Source organism: Pagrus pagrus, assembly GCF_965226575.1.
Source record: "Pagrus pagrus genome assembly, chromosome: 7".
Lineage (NCBI taxonomy): Eukaryota > Metazoa > Chordata > Actinopteri > Spariformes > Sparidae > Pagrus > Pagrus pagrus.
The window spans coordinates 30,358,315-30,382,024 of NC_140191.1; the positions used below are offsets into that span (position 1 = coordinate 30,358,315).

General features: G+C 41.9%; 1 protein-coding gene across 2 annotated transcripts; it reads left to right on the forward strand.

Annotated features, from left to right (window-relative positions):
* Positions 1 to 179: 179 nt before the first annotated feature.
* Positions 180 to 19,046, forward strand: ggctb (gamma-glutamylcyclotransferase b). Of its 2 annotated transcripts, XM_084356825.1 has the most exons (5): positions 180 to 308; positions 8,444 to 8,568; positions 8,658 to 8,803; positions 8,924 to 9,056; positions 18,403 to 19,046. In XM_084356825.1, the coding sequence occupies exons 2-5, from the start codon at positions 8,458 to 8,460 to the stop codon at positions 18,565 to 18,567; spliced, it is 555 nt and encodes a 184-aa protein (XP_084212951.1). In that variant the 5' UTR covers positions 180 to 308; positions 8,444 to 8,457; the 3' UTR covers positions 18,568 to 19,046. The 2 variants fall into 2 exon arrangements, with proteins under 2 accessions (XP_084212951.1, XP_084212950.1); XM_084356824.1 differs by lacking the exon at positions 180 to 308 and having other exon boundaries at positions 8,347 to 8,568.
* The last annotated feature ends 4,664 nt before the right edge of the window (positions 19,047 to 23,710 follow it).

The following is a 23,710-nucleotide window of genomic DNA, read 5'->3' on the forward strand; positions in this document are numbered from 1 at the left end:
CACCAGGCTTCCGCCGACTCACGGGTACCAGCGGTTTGCTTTCAGTCAGGTCTCCAGAGACTGTTTTCTTTCATTAATTAATCCATTCACGATCAAACACACGTTTGTATATCGCGGACTTTTTACGGTGCGAAATGCCTGGGGCAGGCTGACGGAGTGGAGGACTCAGTTTATTTCCTCAGTCGCCGGCATCAGACGCCATACTGCACTTCATGGCTCAAACTAAAGTAAGACACAAAGGGCCGTACGTCTGGGAAGCAGTGAGTCGGAGCCCGATCACTGGTTGTCAGGGCTAGTGGGTGTGTGAGGTGAGTGAAAAGTAAAGTAAATAACATTTCTTTTTTGATAAGCAATGTAATGCGGTCGCCACAATATATACATATATATACTGTATATATATATATATATATGTGTGTGTGTGTGTGTGTGTGTGTGTGTGTGTGTGTGTGTGTGTTACTGTGTTGCCGTTCTAATATTTTACCTTGTCATGTTTATGGCTGTATTGGTCTTTAATTCTTTATTACAACCAAGTTTAATCTGTTACTCATTTGTGTAATGAGGCCTTATGCTTTCTAGCCTGATTGAAATTGTGTCTATGAATGACTACATTTAGACACTGAGAGTAGAGTCTCAGTGAGAGATAACACCTCTCTCTCTAAAACCTGACTAACTGCAGGTAACATCAGGTTTCTAGAGTCTCAGTAAGAGATAACACCTCTGTACTCACAGCAGGAGATAACCTGGTTACTAAAGTGCTGTCTACATGTAGTCAGTGGTTGTGCTTGTGCTATTTGTTTTCTGTTGTCAGCCAGTAAGTGTAGACAGCTCGACACTAGCTTTTAATCCTTGAGATCCCCAGTTCATTCCTACAGTGTGAAATATATATCAGGTCAGGCAATACAACTGATGCTGTAAAAAATTAGGTTACCACACTGTTTGACTTGGTGTCAGAATATCACCTTTCAGGAAATTACACATTTGATCAAATTAATTAGGCTGATTGGTCACCGAATAATCTTTTACATCGCTATACACCCCTGATTGTCTTTTTCTTTTTTCTGTCTGTCTTAGAAAACACAAAGAGGAGGAGTTGGTCATTTGCGGAGGTGCACGCTGTTGAAAAGACACTAATGGCCTTCATAAACTCTGGTATAGTACCAGGACAGTCGGAGTGTGTTGCCTGTATTAAGGCATCACCAGAAGCGCTGAAACAAAGAAGCTGGACGGCGGTAAAGTTCTGTGTTAAAAATCGTATCACTGCCATTCAGCGTGAAAGTGCAAGAAGAATTTACTGAATGTGTGTTGACACGTGATGCCCTTTGCACTAGTTCTTACATGTTCATATTTATAAAATGAAACCAAACAATTTTAAGTAGTTAGCTTGACTGTCATTCTGTGGAAAAGACACTGGTGGCCTTCATACAACCAGGAAAGTTGGACTGTGTTGCCTGTATTAAAGGGGACCTATTACGCTTTTCGCGAGTTCACTGCTCTGCTAACATTATGGCGTTTACCCATTGTTTTGGGGGTAGTCACACTGAGCCGTGGCTTGAGTCGAGTTGGTACGCTGTGAGTGTTTTTACATTACACCACACGGTTCAGTAAAATAAGTTGTTTACCTGTTGGAGGTGTGTCTGCAGCTCTTATCAAACATTACTGTGGCTGTTTCTGTTTGTATTATTCCCCCCTGCGTTATTTCTAACTGATCCAGTGAACAAAGAGCTCCACATATCTCCATATCTCGTTATGTCGACAGATTTTTAGTGTAGCTTTTAATGGTGGTTAAAGTACCAGGAAAATTGGGCTGTGTTGCCTGTATTAAGGCTTCACCAGAAGCACTTAAAACAAAGAAGCTAGTTGGAGGTAAAGGTCTATGTTAAAAATTGTATCAATGCCATTCAGCGTGAAAGTGGAAGAAGAATTTACTCAATGTGTGTTGATACATGTGATGCTCTTTGCACTTGTGACTGGGGATGAATGTTTTACTGCAACTAACGATTATTTTCATCATCAATTAATCTGTTGATTATGTTCTCGATTAATTGATTAGTCGTTTGGTCCAGAAAATGTCAGAAAATGGTGAAAAATGTGGATCAGTGTTTCTCAAAGCCCAACACGATGTCCTAAAATGTCTTGTTTTGTCCACAACCCAAAGATAGAGGACTAAAGAGACCAGAAAATATCACTCTCTGGTTTCACATTTAAGAAGCTGGACTTTTTTTACCTAAAAAATGACTCAAACTGATAAATCGATTATCAAGTTAGTTGCAGATTAATTTGATAGTTGACAACTAATCGATTAATCGTTGCAGCTATAAAAAAAAATGCAAAGGCTGTTCTAAATAAAAGTTTTGTGAAAATATGAGCCTTGTCTCTCCCTTTTGTACAGTAAGTCGAGGTTTTTTCCCACCAGATGCATTTTGGAAGCAAACATTGTATCTGATCATCAGATTCAGTAGAAGGTCATAATGTTTTGTCTCCTCTTTTGTAAGGCAGGTCTGCTGTTTGTCATACCTGTTGGAGATCATTTCACAGTCTTCAATTTTGAAATTATTTTATTTGCAAGATGCTTAATCATACTAAGTAAAAGAGCAGCAAATATATATAAGTGAAATCATCTTGCTCAACTTTTGGCTATTGAAAGAATCTTAAATGTGGATTGTAGTGTGTTGTGTCTCAACTCAACTCAACTCAACTCAAAATGTATTTATATAGCACATTTAAAAACAATCTTAGTTGCCCAGAATGCTGTACAACATACATAGAGTCAAGTGCTAGCAATATAGATAAAAACAGCATAAATTCTCAACATAGAGTAACAATAAGATAGGGTAATAAGAACAATTACTAAGATAAGGTAAAACAAATAAAAGCTATACTAAAAGATGAAAATAACAGGTCAGGGTGTCAGGGTGAGTTGAAGGCCAGTGAGAAAAGGTGGGTCTTTAAAAGTGATTTGAAATGCTCCAGAGTTTCAGCTGCTTTAATATGGAGTGGTAGGTTGTTCCATAAATTAGGGGCCACAACTGAAAATGCTCTGTCGCCCTTGCTCTTTAGTTTCGATCTGGGGCAAACCAGCAGTAAGTGGTTGCTTGACCTCAATGCTCTAGCTGGAGTGTGAGGCTTAATGAGGTCAGATAAATAAGGAGGGGCTAGACCATTCAGGCTTTTAAAAACAAACAATAAGATTTTGAACTTAACCCTGAACTGGACAGGGAGCCAGTGAAGAGAGAAAAGAATAGGGGATATGTGATTGCATCGTTTTTTGCCTGTCAACAATCGGGCTGCTGCATTTTGGACAGCCTGTAGGCGGTTCAAAGACTGCTGGTCCAGTCCAACATAAAGAGAATTGCAATAATCAAGACGACAGGTGATAAATGGATGGATTGCCCTCTCAAAGTCAGGTGGGGGGAGATAGGGCTTCACCTTACGATAGATAGATAGATCTTTATTGTCATTGTACTTGTAAAAAAAGATTTTACAGAGATTTTTACACACACATACAGTATGTCAACACACTCTATTGAGCAGCGATAGAATGACACAAGCAGTTTTTGTGACAGGTGGCTCTTTCTGAGGAGTCTCAGAAAGTAAAGTCTCTGCTGTGCTTTCTTGATGGTCACTGAGGTGTTCGCACTCTCCTCAATTTGTATGCCCAGGAACCTGAAGTCAGAGACCCGCTCCACATAGTCGCCGCTGATGCACACAGTGGTTGGATACTTTCCGTTTTCTTCCTCCTGAAGTCCACGATCAGCTCCTTCGTCTTGGTGGTGTTAAGGACCAGGTTATTTTCCCTGCACCACCCAGTCAGTTGCTCCACCTCAGTCCTGTAGGCAGACTCATCCCCCTCAGAAATGAGTCCCACTGCTGTGGTGTCGTCTGCAAACTTAATAGTGATGTTGCTGGAGTGGGCAGGGGTGTAGTCATGAGTGTAGAGGGTGTAGAGTAGGGGGCTCAGCACACAGCCCTGTGGGGAGCCGGTGCTGATGCTGATGGATGCTGAGAGGTGGGAGCCTACTCTCACTCTCTGAGAGCGATTTGTGAGGAAGTCCAGGATCCAGTGGCAGATGGAGGAAGACAGTCCCAGCCCCGTCAGTTTGGGCACCAGTCTGTGAGGGAGGATGGTATTGAACGCAGAGCTAAAATCAACAAAGAGCAGCCTTGCATAGCTCCCCTGCTGCTCTAGGTGGCTCAGAGCAGTGTGGAGGGCTGTTGCAATAGCGTCCTCTGTAGATCTGTTAGCCCTCTACGCAAACTGCTGAGGGTCCAATGCAGGTGGCAGACTTGAGACGATGTGCCCCCGAACCAGAGTTTCAAAGCACTTCATAATTCTCGGGTTTACCCCTCTTAGTGTGCGCCGCACCTCATGTTCCTCTAACATGAGGATGTTGTTGCGGGTTGAGGGGTGTGATGTTGCTGCATGCGGTTGCTCCGCCTCAAAGCGAGCGAAGAAGATGTTCAGTTCCTCTGCCAGCGAGGCGTCTCCGTCAGCCACTGCAAGGTTGTTGGATTTGTAGCCGGTGATATGCTGCACCCCCTGCCACACCTGCCTTGTGTTGTTGCTGCTGAGATGTTCCTCTATCCTCCTCTGGTATGCAGTCTTGGCTTCTCTGATGCCTCTCCTCAGGCTGGCTCTGGCAGCACTGTACTGTGCCCCATCACCACACCTGAAGGCCTTGTTTCTCTCCTTCAGCAGGGTCCTGAACTCTCCAGTCATCCAGGGCTTTTGATTTGGATAGACCCGGATGCGCTTCTCTGTGGTAACAGTATCCGTGCAGAACTTGATATAGCTCAGAACGGATGAAGTGTAGTCCTCCAGGTCCTGCTGTTCAAAAATGGCCCAGTTTGTTCTCTCAAAGCAATCCTGGAGCTGATGAGAGGTGTCCTCAGGCCAGATTTACAGTCTTAGTTGTGGGGGGAGCACTTTTCCTGAGGGGGGTGAATGCTGGGATTATCAGCAGGGACAGGTGGTTGGACTGGCCCAGGTGTTGTAGTGGCTTGGCCCTGTAGCTACTCTTGATATTAGAGTAAGCCTTGTCCAGAGTGTTTTTTCCCCTAGTTGCACACTTAATGTGCTGGTGGAATTTGGGGAGCAGTTTTCAAATCTGCATGATTAAAGTCCCCAGCAATGATGTGCACAGCCTCAGGATACGTGCTTTGTTGACTGCTAATGGAATCATGTAACAGTCCGAGAGCTGAGCTAGCATTAGCCGCCGGTGGTATGTAAACAGCAGTTAGCATGCCAATGTTAAACTCCCGTGGAAGGTAGATGGGCCTGCATTTCACAGTAACGTACTCTGACTGGCAACAGTCTTAGTGTTGGTACACCAGCTGTTGTCGACGTAGATGCATAGCCCCCCTCCTCTGCTCTTACCGGAGTCTTTGGTCCTGTCATGCCGATGTGTTGTGCGGCCTGCTAGCTCAATAGCCGTGTCTGGGATGAGCGGGTGAAGCCACATCTCCGTGGTGAGCAGAATGCAGCTGTCCCCGACGATCTTGTTTGTTGCAATCTGCAGCTTAAACTCGTCCAGGTTGTTGGCGAGGGATCTTGCATTTGATAGAAAAATGGCTGCTTAATGTGAACAAACACATTATGGTATATACATGCAAAAACATCGAAAACTTGCCCCAAAAGAGAGAGCTCTGAACCGCTGCGTCTGTGCGCGCAGCCATCTTGCCTCCTAATCCTTAGTTAGTAGTCTTAGCTGGAAAAAGCTAGATTTGACGACTGAACTTATCTGTCTGTCAAATTTAAAAGCAGAATCAAAGATAACTCCTAGGTTCCTAGCAGTAGGGCGACAGTAGGAGGGTAGTGGACCAATAACACTGTTACAACCATCAAGAAGGTTGGAATTCCCAAATAGAATTACTTCTGTTTTTGATTTGTTAATATTCAGGACATTTAAAGCCATCCACATGTGAACATCATTTAGACAGTTCAGCTTGGGTTTGGGCTATTGGTTTGAATAGCCAGGTAGATCTGTAGATCATCAGCAAAACAATGAAATGATATATTGTATTTTTTAAATATGGACCCCAGGAGAAGCATATAAATTGAAAAAAGAATAGGGCCCAAGATGTACCCCTGGGGCACCCCACATTTAGGAGGGGATGTGGCAGAGGTATGTTCACCCATATGAACAGAAAAACACCTCTCTGATAAATAAGATTTAAACTATGTGAGGGCTGTGCCTTTAAGGCCTACACACTGGTCGAGACGTGATAACAATATTTCGTGACCTACAGTGTTGAATGCAGAAGTTAGGTCCAGGAGCACTAGAGCAGCTGAGTTACCAGAGTCAAGAGGTAAAAGAAAGTCATTAAAAACTCTAAGGAGGGCTGTTTCTGTGCTGTGGCGTATTTTAAAACCAGATTGGAATTTTTCAGAAATGTCATGAAGGTCAAGGTGTGACTGGAGCTGTTCATAAACCACCTTTTCCAAAACTTTTGACAAAAAAGGAAGTTTAGAAATGGGTCTATAGTTCGACAGAACAGATGGATCAAGGTTGCTCTTTTTGATAAGAGGCTGCACCACAGCATGTTTAAAAGCAGCCGGCACACAGCCAGACATCAAAGAGGAATTAATCAGATCAACAATACAAGGCCCTAGGGTGCAAAAAGCATCCTTTAAAAAGCGGGGTGGGATGCTATCAAGGGGACAGGAAGATGGCCGTAGCTTCTGGACTATTTTTGTTAGAAGAGAGAGCAACACCTGCTCAAATGCCTCAAAAATAACTAAGGAAATAGGAGAATCAGTAGGATCAGAGTTAAGAGGGGAGGGGATAGATCTGATAGCAGAGATCTTGTCATTAAAAAACTGAAGAATTTTCTCAGGTGAAGATACAATGGAAGAAGAGTTACAGTTATTTAAAAGAGAATTCAGTGTATTAAAAAGAAACTGAGGTTTATGGCTATTGTTTGACACAACAGTGGAGAAAAAATTAGTTTTTGCAACTTTAACAGCTTTCTGATAGTCGGATAAACTATCTCTTAAAATATCTAATGAGATTTGAAGACGGTCGCTCTCTCAGACGCGCTGAGAGAAAGCGGGTGGTGTCATTCAGCCATGGTTCTGTCAGCGGCTTAGAGCGTTTCAATCTCAAAGGTGCCACCGAGTCCATTAAGTCACTACATGTAAAATTAAAAAGAGCTATGAACTCGTTAACACTGAGATTACAGCGGTCCTCACAGGCGAGGAGCCCAGAGGCATTAAATGCTTCAGAAAACTGAGACACTGTGGAAGAGTTAATAGTACACACGCGGCGCGCTGGAGCGCATGGTTTGACATTAGAGGAAAGCACAGTAACAGTAAATAAAACAGCAAAATGATCGGACATATGAGTGTTACAAATGTCAGTGATGTGAATCTTTAGACCATGGGAAAGCACTAGGTCCAGTGCGTGTCCTTTTTCATGCGTCGGCCCAGCCACCGACTGGGTGAGATTAAACGAGTCAATAAGGTTCATAAAGTCTTTGGCCAAGGGCCTTGATTCACAACAGACATGTATATTAAACATACATATCTCAGTGCTGTTTCTGCCACAAAGTCAGCAAAATCCTGTATGAAATCCTTGTTGAACTGAGGTGGGCGATAAATCAATGCACACATAATCGGAGAAGTTAAATGAATTTTATGGTGTTAAGGGTAACAGTGTGCTGGGGTGATAACATCTTTAATGTTAAACCAATATAATCAGGTGGAGCAGCAAGCCTCATTTCCTAAAGAGGACAGGTAAATTATCCATCATGTTTATCAACTGTTTAATCATGTGTTTGCCCAACAATTCTATTTTAGAATCAGAATCTGGTCTATATTTGAAGAAAAATCTGGCATCTGGCAGTCTGGATCATTAGATCCAATGTTTATTTAATCTAATATTAAGGTTTCAATCCAACATTAGTAAGATTAAATGCTTGTCATGAATTGTGCCGTGCCTAACAGTGGAATTGATTGTTTGCCAATACACACAACATGACTGATCCCCAGGGGGGGCAAAATTCAGGTTTAAAATTTTTGAGGGAGTTTTTGATGTTTCAAGTCATTTTCATGTTTACAAAAAATAATGAAATCGTGTCTCTAGACCCTTCAGAAAGGGTGGATCCCACCGGGCTGCATTGGTCATTGGACCTCACCGTGTAGTAAAAACGGGTATGTGTGTGTGCGTGTGTGTGTGTGTACGGCTCGGTGCTGTTGGCTCAACACATGAGACAAACCATGTATTGTGAGTGTGAATAGGGCCCAGTGGCAGTGCAGGGGATTAGCATAAGAATGGTGTGTGAGTGCTGGAAGGCCGGTACTTCATTTTGTCACTCTGCAACTCATGCTCTCTCAACTCAGCCCGAAACACTCTCCACGTCTCCACCTCTGTGCTTGTTGGCTGCTTCTGACGGCTCAGGATCCTCCTCACCTCAGCCCTGCTTGTTCTCATCTTCCTCGTGACAGAACCCAGTGACAGCATGGAGAACAACCACACTTTCCTCTACTTTGCATATGGCAGCAACTTACTGAAGGAGCGACTTCAGCTCAAGAACCCCTCTGCCACAGTATACTGTGTTGCCAGACTCAAGGTATGGTCTGATATTACAGTGAGTGCATCAGTATTAACATATAATAATTAACTACACATTTATAAACTCTAACCTTTTCTCTCTTTCAGGACTATAAACTGGTGTTTGGGAACCATAAAGGCCTGGCCAGTGACCGATGGCATGGAGGTGTTGCTACCATAGAGAACAGCCTGGGGGACGAGGTGTGGGGAGTGGTGTGGAGGATGAATGTGTCTGATCTGGACTCTCTAGATAGGTAAAGTTTCATCATCACTGTCTTTAACAGCATCTCAGAGATTTCCCTGAATGTTTTCCTATGAAGCTGACACCTACCATGTGTATGTTTCTATGTGCATGCATGTGTGCACACACTCAGTCAAGAGAATGTGACGTTAGGTGCGTACAGTCCTGTGGAGCTTCCAGTGAAGACAAAAGGCCAGGAGCTCAACTGTCGTACCTACATAATGAACAGCTGTGTGTACGCCCCACCATCGCCTCAGTACCTGCAGGTAAGACTGCTTTCAATGCATCCTGCTTGTCCTTGCTGCAGAAGCCACAAACAGCAATTACTTTGATAATATCTTTAACTGCAGTCTCTCTTTCACACTCAAATTTATTTTCATTTAATTTGAACTTTTCTTAAATCTTTGCTTTTTGTGAGATATCAAATAATTTTGCCCCTTTGGGCCCTAAACAGTTACTTAAAATAAAAAAGAAAGTTGAGAGGGGAGATGTCTCTTTGTCATAGACATCTGAAACTCAGAACCAATCACACACTTGTTTTTTTGTAAAGGCTCACAAACACTTGTTTTATTTTATCAGCTTATTATATGTGTTGTTATCAGAATCAGAATCAGAATTACTTTTAATGCCAAGTAAGTTTTCACATACGAGGAATTTGCTGTGGCCTGTAGGTGCAAGACAACAAACAATACTTAAAATAATATAAAGAAATATAAAAGAAAGAAAAATAGAAAAATATAGATAGACAGTAACAGATGAATGGAGATTTTAAATAGGTGTAAGAATGACCAAATTAGTTATTGTTAGAATTAAGGTTCAGTGTCAGTGGGGAATCTGTAGTAACTTGTTATTATATCTGTCAAATAAATGCAGTGGAGCAAAACGTAGTGAGGTAGAAACATGAAGTATATCCTGCAGATAAAGCAGCTACGAGAAACTTTGACTTTCTGTTGATTCTGTGGCCCCTGTGGAAAAGTGCTCTGTGAGAACCACCACCTGACAAAACATCTGGATCTGACTGACACAGGAGTGGCCACAGGGCCATACTGACTTACAAATGTAAGCAAAGGGCCACACATTGGGAATCAAACTAATTAGCAAAGCAGACTCACTGTAGCTGTTTGCCACAGGATTCATAAATGTGCTGCCTCTAATTGATTTTTTGGAGATGTTTTATTTTTTTGAGGACATTGCGGGCCGGAATAAGATGGTCCATGGCCCACAACTGGCCCCCGGGGCCGCATGTTGACCATGTGTGAGCTAGCATGTGTGTCTGTTCTGAGTATAAGTGAAAGAAAGAGCCAACACATGTTTTACTATTGCCTTTTTTAACTGAGCTGTTTTCAGGATGCGCAGTAATGAGGTCATGTATCTTAATTCATTAAATTGATAACTGTAATTGACGATGGTGAAACATTGTCTTAGTGCCGTACCACCAGACTACAGAGCAGCTTCACTCCTCAATTCATCATCAATGCTCCAATAATGAAATAGTTCAAATGTTATCCACTCATCCATCTTGTGTAAGTCAGACCTGTGGACAGGCATTAAGAATAATAATTATAATTATTAATAATCATACAGAAACAGACATCTTCTTGCTGCTTGTCTTGTTTGCTTCTGTAGATCATTTAGAGACATCAGATGAAATAGAGACTGTTTCATAACCAGTTAAAACCTTCTTGTAGTACGTTTAAGTTAAGTATGAGTGTGATGGAAGTTCTGTGGAACTGGTGGCCTTGTGGTTATGAAGAAGATGCCAGGAGACCTGATCTCTTAAGAAGCAGCGTTTATTGACAGGCTTGATCAAGGAGAATAACAGCGATCAGTACAGTGTGCCAACCTCTACCATTCTGACCAGCGTTCAGATCAGTAGTCTGTTTAACCTGTCGCTGGATGGCCATGTTTACTGAAAAGTGACCTGGGACAAACTGTATGCTGTACGCTATCTTTGGGTTGACGCGCATACATCCTGTACACAGACAGAATAACCAGTCTAGTCTGAGATGTGCTGCTTAGTGAGAGACAGATGTGTCCAGGACTGATGGAGGGGTGTGTACTTCAGTCATACCAAAGGCAGCTGCACAGCTGACAGACACAGCATAGAGGAAGGTCACTAACTGTGAAGGAAAATTCACAATGACGACCTCAGAATGTAACTTACAGTATAGTTTATGAGTAAATCTGTTTGTTTCCCAGAACTATTTTAAACTGCGGATTAATCCACATTAGGTGTGCTGGTGAGTGTTTGTGGCAGCAGGGCGGTGTGTCTGGGGTTCATCTAAAATAATCCACATTGTGTGTTCATACTAATGATGGAACGTTCGTCCCAGTGTGTGCCTCACTGATGTGTTTTAAATTGTTTTTGGGAGGATATGTATATATATATATATATATATATATATAAATATATCTGTGTGTATATATATTTAGACACATACATAACACTCGTCCTGCTCAGTCGTCTCATGGATCCACACACTTTACATATATTATCATTTGTTTCAGGTATTCTGTCAATGCAACTTGTAAACTGTGATTTTGTTGTTCTGTTCTGTACATGTGACATCTATTACATGTCTGTCCATCCTGGGAGAGGATCCTCCTCTGTGGCTCCCCCTGAGGTTTAAACATCTTTTTCTCCCAGTTAAAAGGGTTTTTTTCTCAATATGTAAAGTTTTTCCTCACTCAGTTTGAGGGTCTAAGGACAGAGGACGTAGTTCACTGTACAGATTGTAAAACCCACTGAGATTGTGATGTGATTGTGATTTTGAGCTTTATTAATAAATTGATTTGATTTGATTTGAGTTTGTAAGATGCATTTTAAGTTGTTTGGGTCTTTTAATGGGATCTGTTGACAGAAGTAAACATTGACTTCATTGCCAGTTTATCAGGTCCACCTAGCTAAAAACAATGCAGTCTAATAGAACAGCCTTGAATCAGCACAGCCTCCTTAAAATGACGTTTATATACAATACATTTATACCAACACACCCGATGATGTGATTTACAACAACAGACAGCGGTAGTGAGGGCTGCCCCGACACACCACAACAACCATCAGCTTAGCCACAGTAAGTTACACTGACGCAATAATTCAGTCTTACTGTCATGAAAGAAATGTGCTGGTCCCTTCAGGATCACTTGGTGAGAAACTATAAATCATTTGAGTTACTCATCACAAGCATGAAGCCTCCAAGTTGTCTTCAGACAATAGCACACCTGACGATGACACCTTCACCACAATAACGAGCATTGAGGGGATCAGAATGAAGGCCAGTTTTTAAAAATGGCCCTCAGTGGACTAATCAAAGTGTTGAAATTATGAAGGGACGTTCATATTTTTCACTTCTGAGTGGCTCCAGAGTCCCTCTACAATTTGCCCACCTTGCCAGAAGGCCAGTCCCTCACTGCAGGCATTCACAAGAATGATGAAGTGAATGTGTGAGCGAAGTGTTCACTAACAGCGCAGCCTGTCTCCTTAGTCTTAACAAAACAGGAAATCTTGAAATACACCATCCACTCCCAGAAACTGCAGCTATACTCAACTGTTCGGGGGTTGTGTTGAGGCTCCACTGAATTCAGGTTTGGGAAAGATCATGGTCTGCTTATTATACAGAACGGACTAGGACTGACTGGAGGCAGAAGAGTTTTTAAAACTGAATTGTAACCAGAACAGCGATCTTTCCCTGATCTTAACCACAGACTGGTCTGGATTTAAACCCTGGCCATCAGCCCTGTGACTCCAGCACGGTACACTACATGAACTCAAAGAAAGGTTGTGTGTGAACATAATCCTGTTCAGCACAACATGATCATGAAAACAATAGACTGGAGTACTATACAAACATAATTCCTAGGAGACAGGGCCTGCTCTCTGTACAGTGCAGGTGAACAAACAACCTTCTTCAGAACCATCATGAAGTTAAATGAAACAGATTCAACACAAACTCATGAAACTCTTCATGAGAGGAGTATCTGCTGCAGAACATTTATATTGTATTTGTTTTATCTCGGTGTACCTTGTCCTTCAATCACTTCTATGATTGGAGACATTGGTGGATATATCGGAAGTTCTGTAAAGATTGTTTGCATAGACAGTGATTGTTGACTGCTGGTAGAGCATTTCAAACAGGATGGCCAGGAACAATAGCTTGAATCAAAAGTTTAAAAAAAAAAGCCTGTTCAGACCTGGTGTCAACACCATCCTGAGGGATCAGATCATAAGTGCACAACACAAGTACAGCTCTGAATGCATCAAACGCATTTGAGATCCGACCCGTTCAGAGGTGGTCTGGACTCCATGTGACCACATTGTTTTATCAGTGTATACACCTACTGTGAGACTAGAAGAAGAAGAAGAAGAAGGAGAAGCAGAAGGAGAAGAAGAAGAAGGAGAGTTGATTCATGGTGTAGTTTGCAGGGAGGCAGGAGGAGCACTGCTCCCCCTAGCAGCTGATAAATGTCCCTACACTGAGTCTTAAATAGGTCAAACTAAATTATTTCTTGCATACATATATAAAAGTATAAAATATAAATGATGAATATAAAGAATACATCTGGATTGTATTATGGTAGATTTAGTAATAAATTAATTTTGAGTTTCCTCTCTGTAGCAGTCAGTGATTCAGCTAGCTGTCTGTCTGTTACACAGTGAGTCAGTATCTATAGTTCTGTTTTATATTACATGTGTGTGACCACTAAATGGGGATATGGTAAATTAAAGCCTTACAGTTTAATGTACTTACAACACAGACTGATAATTCACTTTCTTGCTTGGTACTACTGTCTTCTGTTGCTGTGTATGTAACCAGATACAGTCGGCTACTCATGCCAGTAAAACAAAAGCTTTGACCAGGTGAATGGATCACCTGTCTGATCGCCAGGTGCTTCACTGAAATGTAAATGTCATGTTAGGACTCTGTTAACCTGTCAGTGTTAGCAGCAGCTGTTTGTGAACACACTGTCTGTTTAAACTGATCCTACCATTCAACCAGCAACCACAACATCACCAGACTCCCTTAACAAATGTAGTGATTTTAAGAGTTGTTTCATGAAGAGAAACTTAACAAACTTTGTGAAACGGCCACGACAAATTCTAAATCATTGGTGTCTTCCCTTAAATTCAGCATTATATGAAAACATGAGGTTATATAATGATAATAATAATAATAATAATAGGCTTTTATTTACATAACACCTTTGAAAACAGTGTTTACAAAGTGCTTTGACAATCAAAACTCAGGAAGACAATATGACAGAATAAACGCTCAAGAGTCAGCCAAACACAAGGTCGCTCGTTCCAAAGCCGAGGGTCATCTTTAGTTTAGAGTCTCGACTTTGGAACGACCAGAAGGATTTCCCAGCTGCGGATCTAAGTCTGCAGATAGGCTCATATGGGGTCAGCATTTCTTCTCTGTAACTCAGACGAGTAATCAGTAACATCTTAGACTCAATTCTCAAATGTACAGGGAGCCAGTGAAGAGAAGCTCGGACAGGAGTGATGTGATGTCATCTGTCAGAACCAGTAACAGCCGAGCTGCTGCAGTTTGGACGAGTTGGAGGCAGGAGAGAGACTCTTGGTTGATGCTGGACAGGAGGGAGAAAAGATCATTGCATGAGTGAGTGTTTCCAGGTCGGAGTGTGACAGTATTGCTTTGATTCTGGAGGTGAAGCGGGACTGGACAGCTTTTCTGATGTGTGGTTTGAATGAAAGATCTGAATCAATGATGACACCTAGACTTCTGGCAGGAGGCTTTATGTTTGTGGATAACACTGATGTTTTGGTGTGGGGAGTTGAAAAGTGCGATTTCTGATTTGGACTTATTTATATTCAGTTGTAAAAAAAAAAACATTTGATATCATTGAGACAGTTGAAGACAGCAGCTGGGCTCTTTGGGTCAGCAGGTCTCAGGAAGTTGTTTGTTTCCTGTTTACAGTGTCAGTTTGTGGCAGCCTGTCTGCTTCTGTGTCCAGCGTGCTAAAGTCTTACCTGCCAACATTTCATTTAAATTAATTTCACATTTACAAAGAAGACAACATTTAAACAGCATTACAGGACACTTCCTTATCGCCCCTGGAGAAAGTCCCCAGGATACAACATTGTATTGCAGTTGTATCAGGGCGGCTCCACAGCTGTCGGTCCCTGAAGGCACAGCAAGAAGAGACATCCACATTCTGTGGTCCAGTTCAGTTGCTGGTGGAGTGATGTCAGAGAAAGAGTATTATAGAGCTCATTGAATAAAGATAGGGGCACCCACTATCACTGTAACTGATAGTTCAATATTTAACATCTGTTTTCCTAAGAACCTCTTAAATTTGGTTAGTAAGGGATTGGAGCAAAGCATCCTGATTTCCTTAAATGTAATTCCTTTAAGTCAGAGCAACTCATTTTAAGAGAAACACATTAAAGTTTTTTTTTTGCCAAACATAATTTTGATTATGTTTCATTTTATGTTCTGACCTGTTTAGGCAACTCAAAGCTCTTGGCTGAGGTGAGGGAGACGTGGTTGTCTTGGGTGAACAGGTATTGAACACTGATTTGAAGCATGAACAAGATTTCTTGACTTGAAAAAATGAACCAAAGTGTTGTATGGAACAGAACCTGCACGATGTTGACTCCAGTCTCTGATGTCCGATGCTTGTCAGAGAACAAAGTCTTGCCAATGAACATAATGAAGCAGTGACATTTCCTCCAGTTGTATATAAACATAAACGAGGACGGTTGAGAATCAGGCTCTGTATTGTGATATTAGAGCCACTCAACAGTCCACACGATGACCTTCTTCATGCCCCTTCTCACTCTGAGTGATGTCAGACATTATTGTTTAATGCTGTTATTTTGAATTAGAAAGACAAAAGATTACGATTGTGTGTCAGGTCAGGGCCATCATCACCCATTTCTCTCTGTGAAGCATCTGGAATAGGGCTCAGTCCGGTCACAGCCCTGGTCACCTGACTCTGTGATCAACAGGTCAGAACAGGACACGCCCCCTCTGCCATGCTATGTGTTACAGATCTGACACCTTGTGAGCTACAATACCAGATTGTTCTGTTGCACATGTGAGAGCTCCAAACATGCCTGACAGAAAAACAGCATGCAGACAGAGGGACAGCGTGGCTTTGTGCTCTCGCTTTGTCTTCATAATGTGGATCCAGTCCACTATACAGTATTGTTCCCCCTGTGGTGCTGGGCACAAATTTACTTGGATCTTTGGATCCCGACATGCTGAGCTCACATGGCTGACTGAGGAATGTAGCTAGTGCTAACGTGCTGTCACTACAAGGCTGCTCTATACAGTAACTGTGATGGTTCAGACATATGATTTGTGCATTAGCAATGAAGTTGATTTTGAACAATGAATGGCTGACTTTAAGGATCTATGTGTTTTCTTCTATGACCATATCTAATAAAATAGGACCCTCCTACAATGCAAGGAGTTTTTATTCTCTCAGATAATTCACATTTTGAGGGCTGAATGCTCAAAATCTCAGGAAACTTTGCACAAAATTCAAACATGGTGGAAATGTAGTATTATAGTATAAAGTATTTTATGGTTTCTACTATGAAACGCAGCCCCTGGGGCTACTGTCACCATGTGTATCTTGACAAGATCGACAAAAAAGTCTCTTGGTGTCATGACCTAAACCCAGCAGGAAGTCAACCATTTTGAATTTAGAGCTCATTTCTGGTGATTTACAGGTTTTGTACTTTAACAAACACATCCTACAGCTTCAGCCCAATCAACTTAAACTGAGAAACTTTAACACATTTGCATGGAAAAGTTATTAAAAGTTTGTGTGTGGTGTAGGCGTGGTGGTGAAGCGATTTCAATAGTTCGCCATGAAACAGGAAGTTGCTGTAACTTCACTGCACATGCTCAAATCTACCCCACACTTCACACTTTGGAAGGAGTCCCAGCCTAAACACATGTATATGTCAATATTTGCTTACAGTCACAGCGCCCCCTAGTGTCAGTCTGAAATGTCTTTTTTTTTTAACAGCTGTGTGCTCCTCCTAGCCATGTTACCTGATCCGCCTCAAACATGGTGAGGAAACACTTACCACCCTGATGATGCTGTGTTGTGAACATTGTGAGTTTTCATTCAACAGCGTGGCTGTGTTCTTCATTGCTGTTTTCAGTTTTCATTATTCAGGCTCAAGCAGTGACCGCTGCGAGGACACTCTTGAAATGTAAGGAATTTTTCTTCTGGTAAATCACCTGCTTTTTTGGAGGGGCTGAGCATGCTCAGAAATTAATGAAGCTTTGCACAAAATTCAAACGTGGTGGAAATGTAAGTATTTTATGGGTTTCAGCGATGGGCGGGGCAAAATGGCTCGCTAGTGCTCCCTAAAATACACCCCTTTGGACAACTTTCACCTACATGTATGAGCTTTGGTACACGTATATCACACTGAGACCTACAGAAAAGGGGTCTTGGTGCCATGAGCTAACCCAACAGGAAGTCAGCCATTTGTACGTGTTGTTCTTTAACCAACTCGACCTACAGCTTTAACCCAACGGACATCAGATTTTGTCAGGGGAATCTTAACAATGTTGTGATTAAAGTTATTAAAAGCTTGAGTTTTTGTTGGAGGTCGTGGCTGTGGCAGGGCAGTGATCAGTGATCAGTTGCCATAAAACAGGAAGTAGCTGTAACTTGGTTGTACACCATCGAATCTGCACTTCAGGTTTGATAAGAGTCCTGGCCTGAACACATTTACATGCCAATATTCAGTTACAGTCAGAGCACCCTCTACTGGTAGCAGGAAATCACATTTTCTATGGAGGGATTTACACTTAACACCTTGATGATGCTGTATTGTGAACGTTGTGAGATTTCGCTGAAGGGCGTGGCTGTGGCAGCACGACGAAGGCTGATGTGGCACCATGAAACAGGAAGTTGCTATAACTCCACTGTACATGGTCAAATCTACTCCAAATGTCATGATTGATGAGAGTCCTGGCCTGAAGACATCAACGGGCCAATATTCTGTTACACTCATAGCGCCACCTAGTGGCCTAGCTTGCATTTGCTCAGAAAGTCCTTAAGGCCGTAGTGACATTGTAGGGTATTATAGAGACCTTTCAGGCTTTAGCAGACAACCTCAGCACCATTTCTATCTTACTTATAGTGTTTATTGTACATTATTACAGTAAAGTGCTGCTACTGGTCAACTTATATTATTGTAGATAGTCAGAGATGGATCCTCCTGACTCTTGTCTCTTGCAGTCATCTCCTCAGCCCAGCGGCTTCTTCTTCAGCTTGTTGTTCAATTATACGAACAGTAGCTGCTGACATTGCTCTGACCATTTTTGATCTTGACAGTCATTTTACATTATTTATTTATTCTTTAAATCAATGTGTGTGTGTGTGTGTGTGTGTGTGTGTGTGTGTGTGTGTCATGGAACACACTGAACGATATGTGTAGATCATTTATTGGGATGGCCTTTACCTTTCAAGCTTGACGTTTTGAAGCTCAGCTGAGTTTCAAACATCAGCAGTGAGCTGGGAGGATATTTGGGGATTTGTGCCTGCTATTGGAGATGAGAAAACCAGGGACATAAGTTTAAGGACAGTAATTATATTCAGCTTCATCAACCATTGCAGGTCATTGTGATGGGAGCAGAGCAGAATGGCTTGCCAAAGGACTACCAGGAGAAGCTGAGAGCAATTAAGACCAACATGTATGAGGGTCCTCTGCCCATGATGGCTGAACTGGAGCGAGCCAGAAGAAGAGCCAAAGAGAGGAACAACCACCATGCTGATGTCTGATAACCCAGCAGAACCAGGTCCACTTTTATCTGCAGGAGAATCCGACCACTATATTTAACATAATACTGTAGCTTAAGTACAATTTAGCTAGCTGCTTATGCCTAACCTGGCTAACCTTAATTCCAGTCTGCCAGTCTGTGGCATGGCAGTGCAGTAACAGTATCAGTGTCACCTCTGCTTCACAGTACCAACAGTCTGCCTGAAATAACAGCAGGAACAACAATGACCTAAATAAAATGTGCATTATTCACTGAAGGCATATTTTCATAGTTTATGGGAGTAGATGAAAATCAGTGGCTGCCTGGGAGGTTCAGAAAAAATACTTTGGAAATCAGTGGCTATAACTTGTTGTGTACAAAACATGCAAGACACAAATATGTTCCTGTAATGCTCAAAGAAATGTAATATTTGTGATACTACTGTCATTTCCCACATAGCCAACTGTAACATTATTTGAAATATACATTAAAGTGGTTTATGTCAACACAGACACAACTTCTACTGTCATTTCACTGAACTGAAGGGCAGAAATGGAAATCAAATGCTCTTTTCAGTCACTTTGTCCAAAACTTCCTGTCTGAACATTTCATAAAATTATATCATTATAAAATTATATTTAGGGCACTCCCTGCCTTTATTAAAGAGCATTACATCACAGGAGGAAGAGAGAGAGATGAACAAAGACCCATGTGACATAAGAGGTTGATGAAAGAAACCTTTTGACCTGTTCAGTCACATTGTTTTGTCTCTCTGATAAAAGAATCTAACAAACCATCTGTTACTGTTGGTTTTTGCATTAAATGCAACCAACCAAGACATATTTAGGGTGAGAAGTGTTTTAACTTATCATCCTGAAGTAAATACTGATTGCACTGTGTAATGGCTGTAGAATAAAATGTAAAATCTCATACAGATTGGTTCCCTATACACTGCTTTCACACTTTCAGTCTAAGATGGATTTTTCCCACCGAAGGACTAATTATGGCTCAAAGAAAGCATATCTGCCATTGTGCAACCAGGGCAGAAAGAAGCACTGTCCCAGCTCACTATCTCGAGGTAACTGTAAATTCCTTCATGGTCTTAGCGACCACAAGTCAGCATTCACACATTCAACACAGGTGGCAGAGGCTACCATGCAAGGTGGCACCTTGATCAGGCTCAATAACCAGTTATACACACACTCACAGAGCGATGAAGAGCCACCAGGAGCAACTTGGGGTTCAGTCTCTTGCCTAAGGACCAAGGTGGGGACTCGAGTCTGTGACTTGGACTTGAGTCACACTTAAATCGCCACACAGAGACTTGAGACTTGTCTGCGACCTGGGACTCGTGAACAATCTTTGTTTAAGTCTGGCGAGGTGCCCATCATTCCCTCCCTCCCTACCGTTTCACAGCGTGCAGCCATATTTTCTTTTGACAGACTGATCTGTTATTGGCTAGTGTTTCAGCTCTGCAGTGAATTATCACAACACATTTTATAAATCCTGTACTGGGCTTCTATCTGCTTCAGTCACTGAGCTCAGCCTGTATTTGGGACAGGCTTTGATTCTTTTCACGCAAAACTCAGAAAAGATTTTTACTTGTTGATTTACACCAGTATGAATATTAATTGTATAAAAATTAGGCTATTAAATATACTGCTCCAAAAAATGAAGGGAACACTTTAATCACACATCAGATGTTGATGAACGAATCATTCAAGTTGAAAATCTTTACTGATGTACATTGCATGATTTGTTGAGAACAAAATGACGTAACAGTGGTCAATGGAAACCAAAACCATCAACCCACTGAGGGCTGGATTCAAAATCTCACCGAAAATCAAAGTAAAACATTGAAGTCACAGGCTGATCAGACTTGTGTGAATTTTATCACAGCAGCTCATATTGTGAGTCAGTAGTGTGTATGGCCCCCGCGTGTCCATATGCACTCCTGACAACGTCTGGGCATGCTGCTGATGAGTCGGCGGATGGTGTCTTAGGGGATCTCCTCCCAGACCTGGATCAGGACATCAGTGAGCTCCTGGACAGTCTGGCAGTACTTGGCAGCGTCAGATGCACCGATACATATCGTCCCATATGTGCTCAATTGGATTTAGGTCAGGGGAACAATGGCATCAATGCCCTCGTCATCCAGGAACTGCCTGCACACTCTGGCCACATGAGGCACCAGGAGGAACCCAGGGCCCACTGCACCAGGAGGAACCCAGGGCCCACTGCAAGGTCTGACAGTTGCTCTGAGGATTTCATCCCAGTACCTAACAGCAGTCAGGGTACTGTTGGCTATGACATGGAGGTCTGTGTGACCCTCCAAATATATGCCTTCCCAGACCATCACTGACCCACTACCAAGCCAGTCATGCTGGCTGATGTTACAGGCAGCATAACGTTCACCGCAGTGTCTCCAGACTCTTTCACACCTGTCGCTTGTGCTCAGTGTGAACCTGCTCTCATCTGTGAAGAGAACAGGGAATCGAGCTGCACTGTGCTGGGCTGTGAGCACAGGTTCACACCAGTAGCCTGCTGGAGGTCATTTTATAGAGGCCTGGCAGTGCTCCTCCTGTTACTCCTATAATAAAGGAGCAGATACAGGTCCTGCTGCTGGGTTGATGCCCTTCTACAGCCCTTTCCAGCTCTCCTCGAGTAACGGCCGGTCTCCTGGTGTCTCTTCCATGCTCTTGAGACTGTGCTGGGAGACACTGCAAACCTCCTTGCAACCGAACATATGGATGTGCCATCCTGGAGCTGGACTACCTGTAAGCCTGATTGGGCTGCAGGTACCGCCTCATGCTACCAGTAGTGAAAAAGACACTAGCAGAACACAAAACTAGAGAAGAATCAGTCAGGAAGGATCAGGAGAGAGCAACGGTCTGTGGCCACCACATGAAGAACCATTCCCTTTTTGGGGGCTGTCTTTCTTTTGCACCTGTTGTCACTTTCATTTGCACCAAAGCAGCTGAAACTGATTCACAATCTCTTCACATCCCTGAAGTTTAACTGACTCAGTGTTATACTGTGATCATTAAGTGGTCCCTTCATTATTTTGAGCAGTGTGAATAATTCAGTCAGTTTGGCTCTGGGAATGAGACTCAATAATAAAAGTCTGAGCCTAAACCTGAGTTCTGAGTTGACTAAGCCTGGGAGGGAAACTGCAAGTAGAGACTGGCTCAACACATGTAGTCACACCTGACCAGCACCAGGGTTTAACTGGGTCTTGGCTTTACATTGAAGTTTAACAATCCCCATATTAAAACTGTAGGTGCAGTGCTTTTAAATGGTCACTAGTTGTCAGGTTAGGACCATGTTTGTGGACACTACTTCACTTACAACGCTGCACATTTTCATAAAGTACCTCCATGTTACAATCTGCTTCAATGTACCTGTTACTATATTTTATAAATGATCCTATGACCATGACAGGCTGGAGAAGCGATGGACTGACCCAACACTTCTCTTGGTCTCAGATCAGCACGGCTAAGATGTAGAGCAGGATGAAATGTTCAGTATGAGTACTGCTGCTTTAATGTGTCTGTTGTAGCTGTTTAAGGTTGTTAGTGTTTGACTATGTTATGAATATTACTGTATGTTGTTGTAGTTTACTGCTGTAGTTGTTTAAACCGGCAGTAGACACGTTTTTTGCTTCAACATATCATTATGAAGTTAATGTTTAATATATATATATATATATATATATATATATGTGTGTGTGTATATATGTATATATATATGTATATATATATATATAAATATATATAATACAGAACAATAAAACCATCTGTGTTTACACTGGTTCTCTACAAACCTCGCTATCACTACATCATTTTATCTGCCACCAGGCACACAGTCACCAAAGAAGAGGAAGGTGAACTGGTGATACAGTTTATCACTGATGATAGAATAAATAGACTAATGATTGAATAAAGTCATTTCTTGTACTGTGTTGTCAGTGACTGAGGGAAACAGAAATGATCCAGTTGTCTTACAACCACCAACAATAACACCACCTGTATCACTAGGGGGGAAAATGTTGTCTGGTGCCATCTGGAGCAAATCATAAATCCTTTATAAAGTGTTTTATAGTTTAATATACATAATATTCTATATGAACATCATATGTTAGTAGTGTGGCTGTCCTGTGAGAACCACATATCTGTATAAAAAGAGTTCAGTCTAATCCACACTTTAGTTTTAGTTGAAGGAGGAGAATCTACTGTATTCATTGTATTTATTAAATGTAGTTTGCCTCTGAGATAAAACAGAGTAGATGCTTCACAAAATAAAGAACTTGAGTAAATGTACTAATGTTGCCACTTTTAATAACAAATGTACACACTGATCAATGTCCTGTTGATCAGCAGGGGTGTAGCTATAGACACTGCAACCACACTGGGGCCTGTGACGTGAGTGGGCCCCGCCCGACAGAAAGTGGGCCCCTGATGAGCATCTGACCATTCAGTCACTGAATCCCAATATGATGTTCTTCTGTATATATACCCTCACATATGCACATCCACCTTTGTCATGGTGTCAATAATGTTATTGAAAAACATCAAAAGCAAGTATAAAAAAATGATAGGCTTATTTTACACACAGGCCACAGAGAGGCTCCTCCCAGCATGCTTCAGCATGCAGCAGGTGACCCATGAGGAGCAAGCTAGCAAGCTATTGGTCTAAATCATCATAACATTAGACTATTGTGTTAGATGAAACTTTAAGAGAAGGCATACATGTATTATATGTAATGCTGCCATTCAAATACAGTCACAGTGACGAGTTTATATCCACTTATAAAGAACATTGGTTCAGTAATGAATTTATTATAGATCTTCTGAACATGTGATCAAAAATACACATACAGTAACTTTAATGATCAAGTTAGGTGATTATAGAAAGTCGTGTGAATCAAATGTTCTGTGTAGCATCCTAACTTCTTCTGAGTGGATCTGATTGATACCAGCTGGTGACTTTCCTGGACCCATTTTAATAGGGCTTGTCTGATGCATTCATTAGACTCAGCCACAAACAGTCAGGAAAGTCACTTGGAGCCATTTCAAAGCAGTTACAGGTCCCAAGATCAACTGTACAAACAGCTGTTTGTAAGTATAAAGTGCATGGCACAGTTGTGTCACTGCCACCATCAGAAA

Coding starts and splice junctions, on each gene's coding strand:
- ggctb (XM_084356825.1), top strand. CDS start 8,458: ATGGAGAACAACCACACTTTCCTCTACTTTGCATATGGCAGCAACTTA. Junction 8,804..8,923: donor GATCTGGACTCTCTAGATAG/GTAAAGTTTCAT, acceptor GCACACACTCAG/TCAAGAGAATGTGACGTTAG. Junction 9,057..18,402: donor CATCGCCTCAGTACCTGCAG/GTAAGACTGCTT, acceptor CAACCATTGCAG/GTCATTGTGATGGGAGCAGA.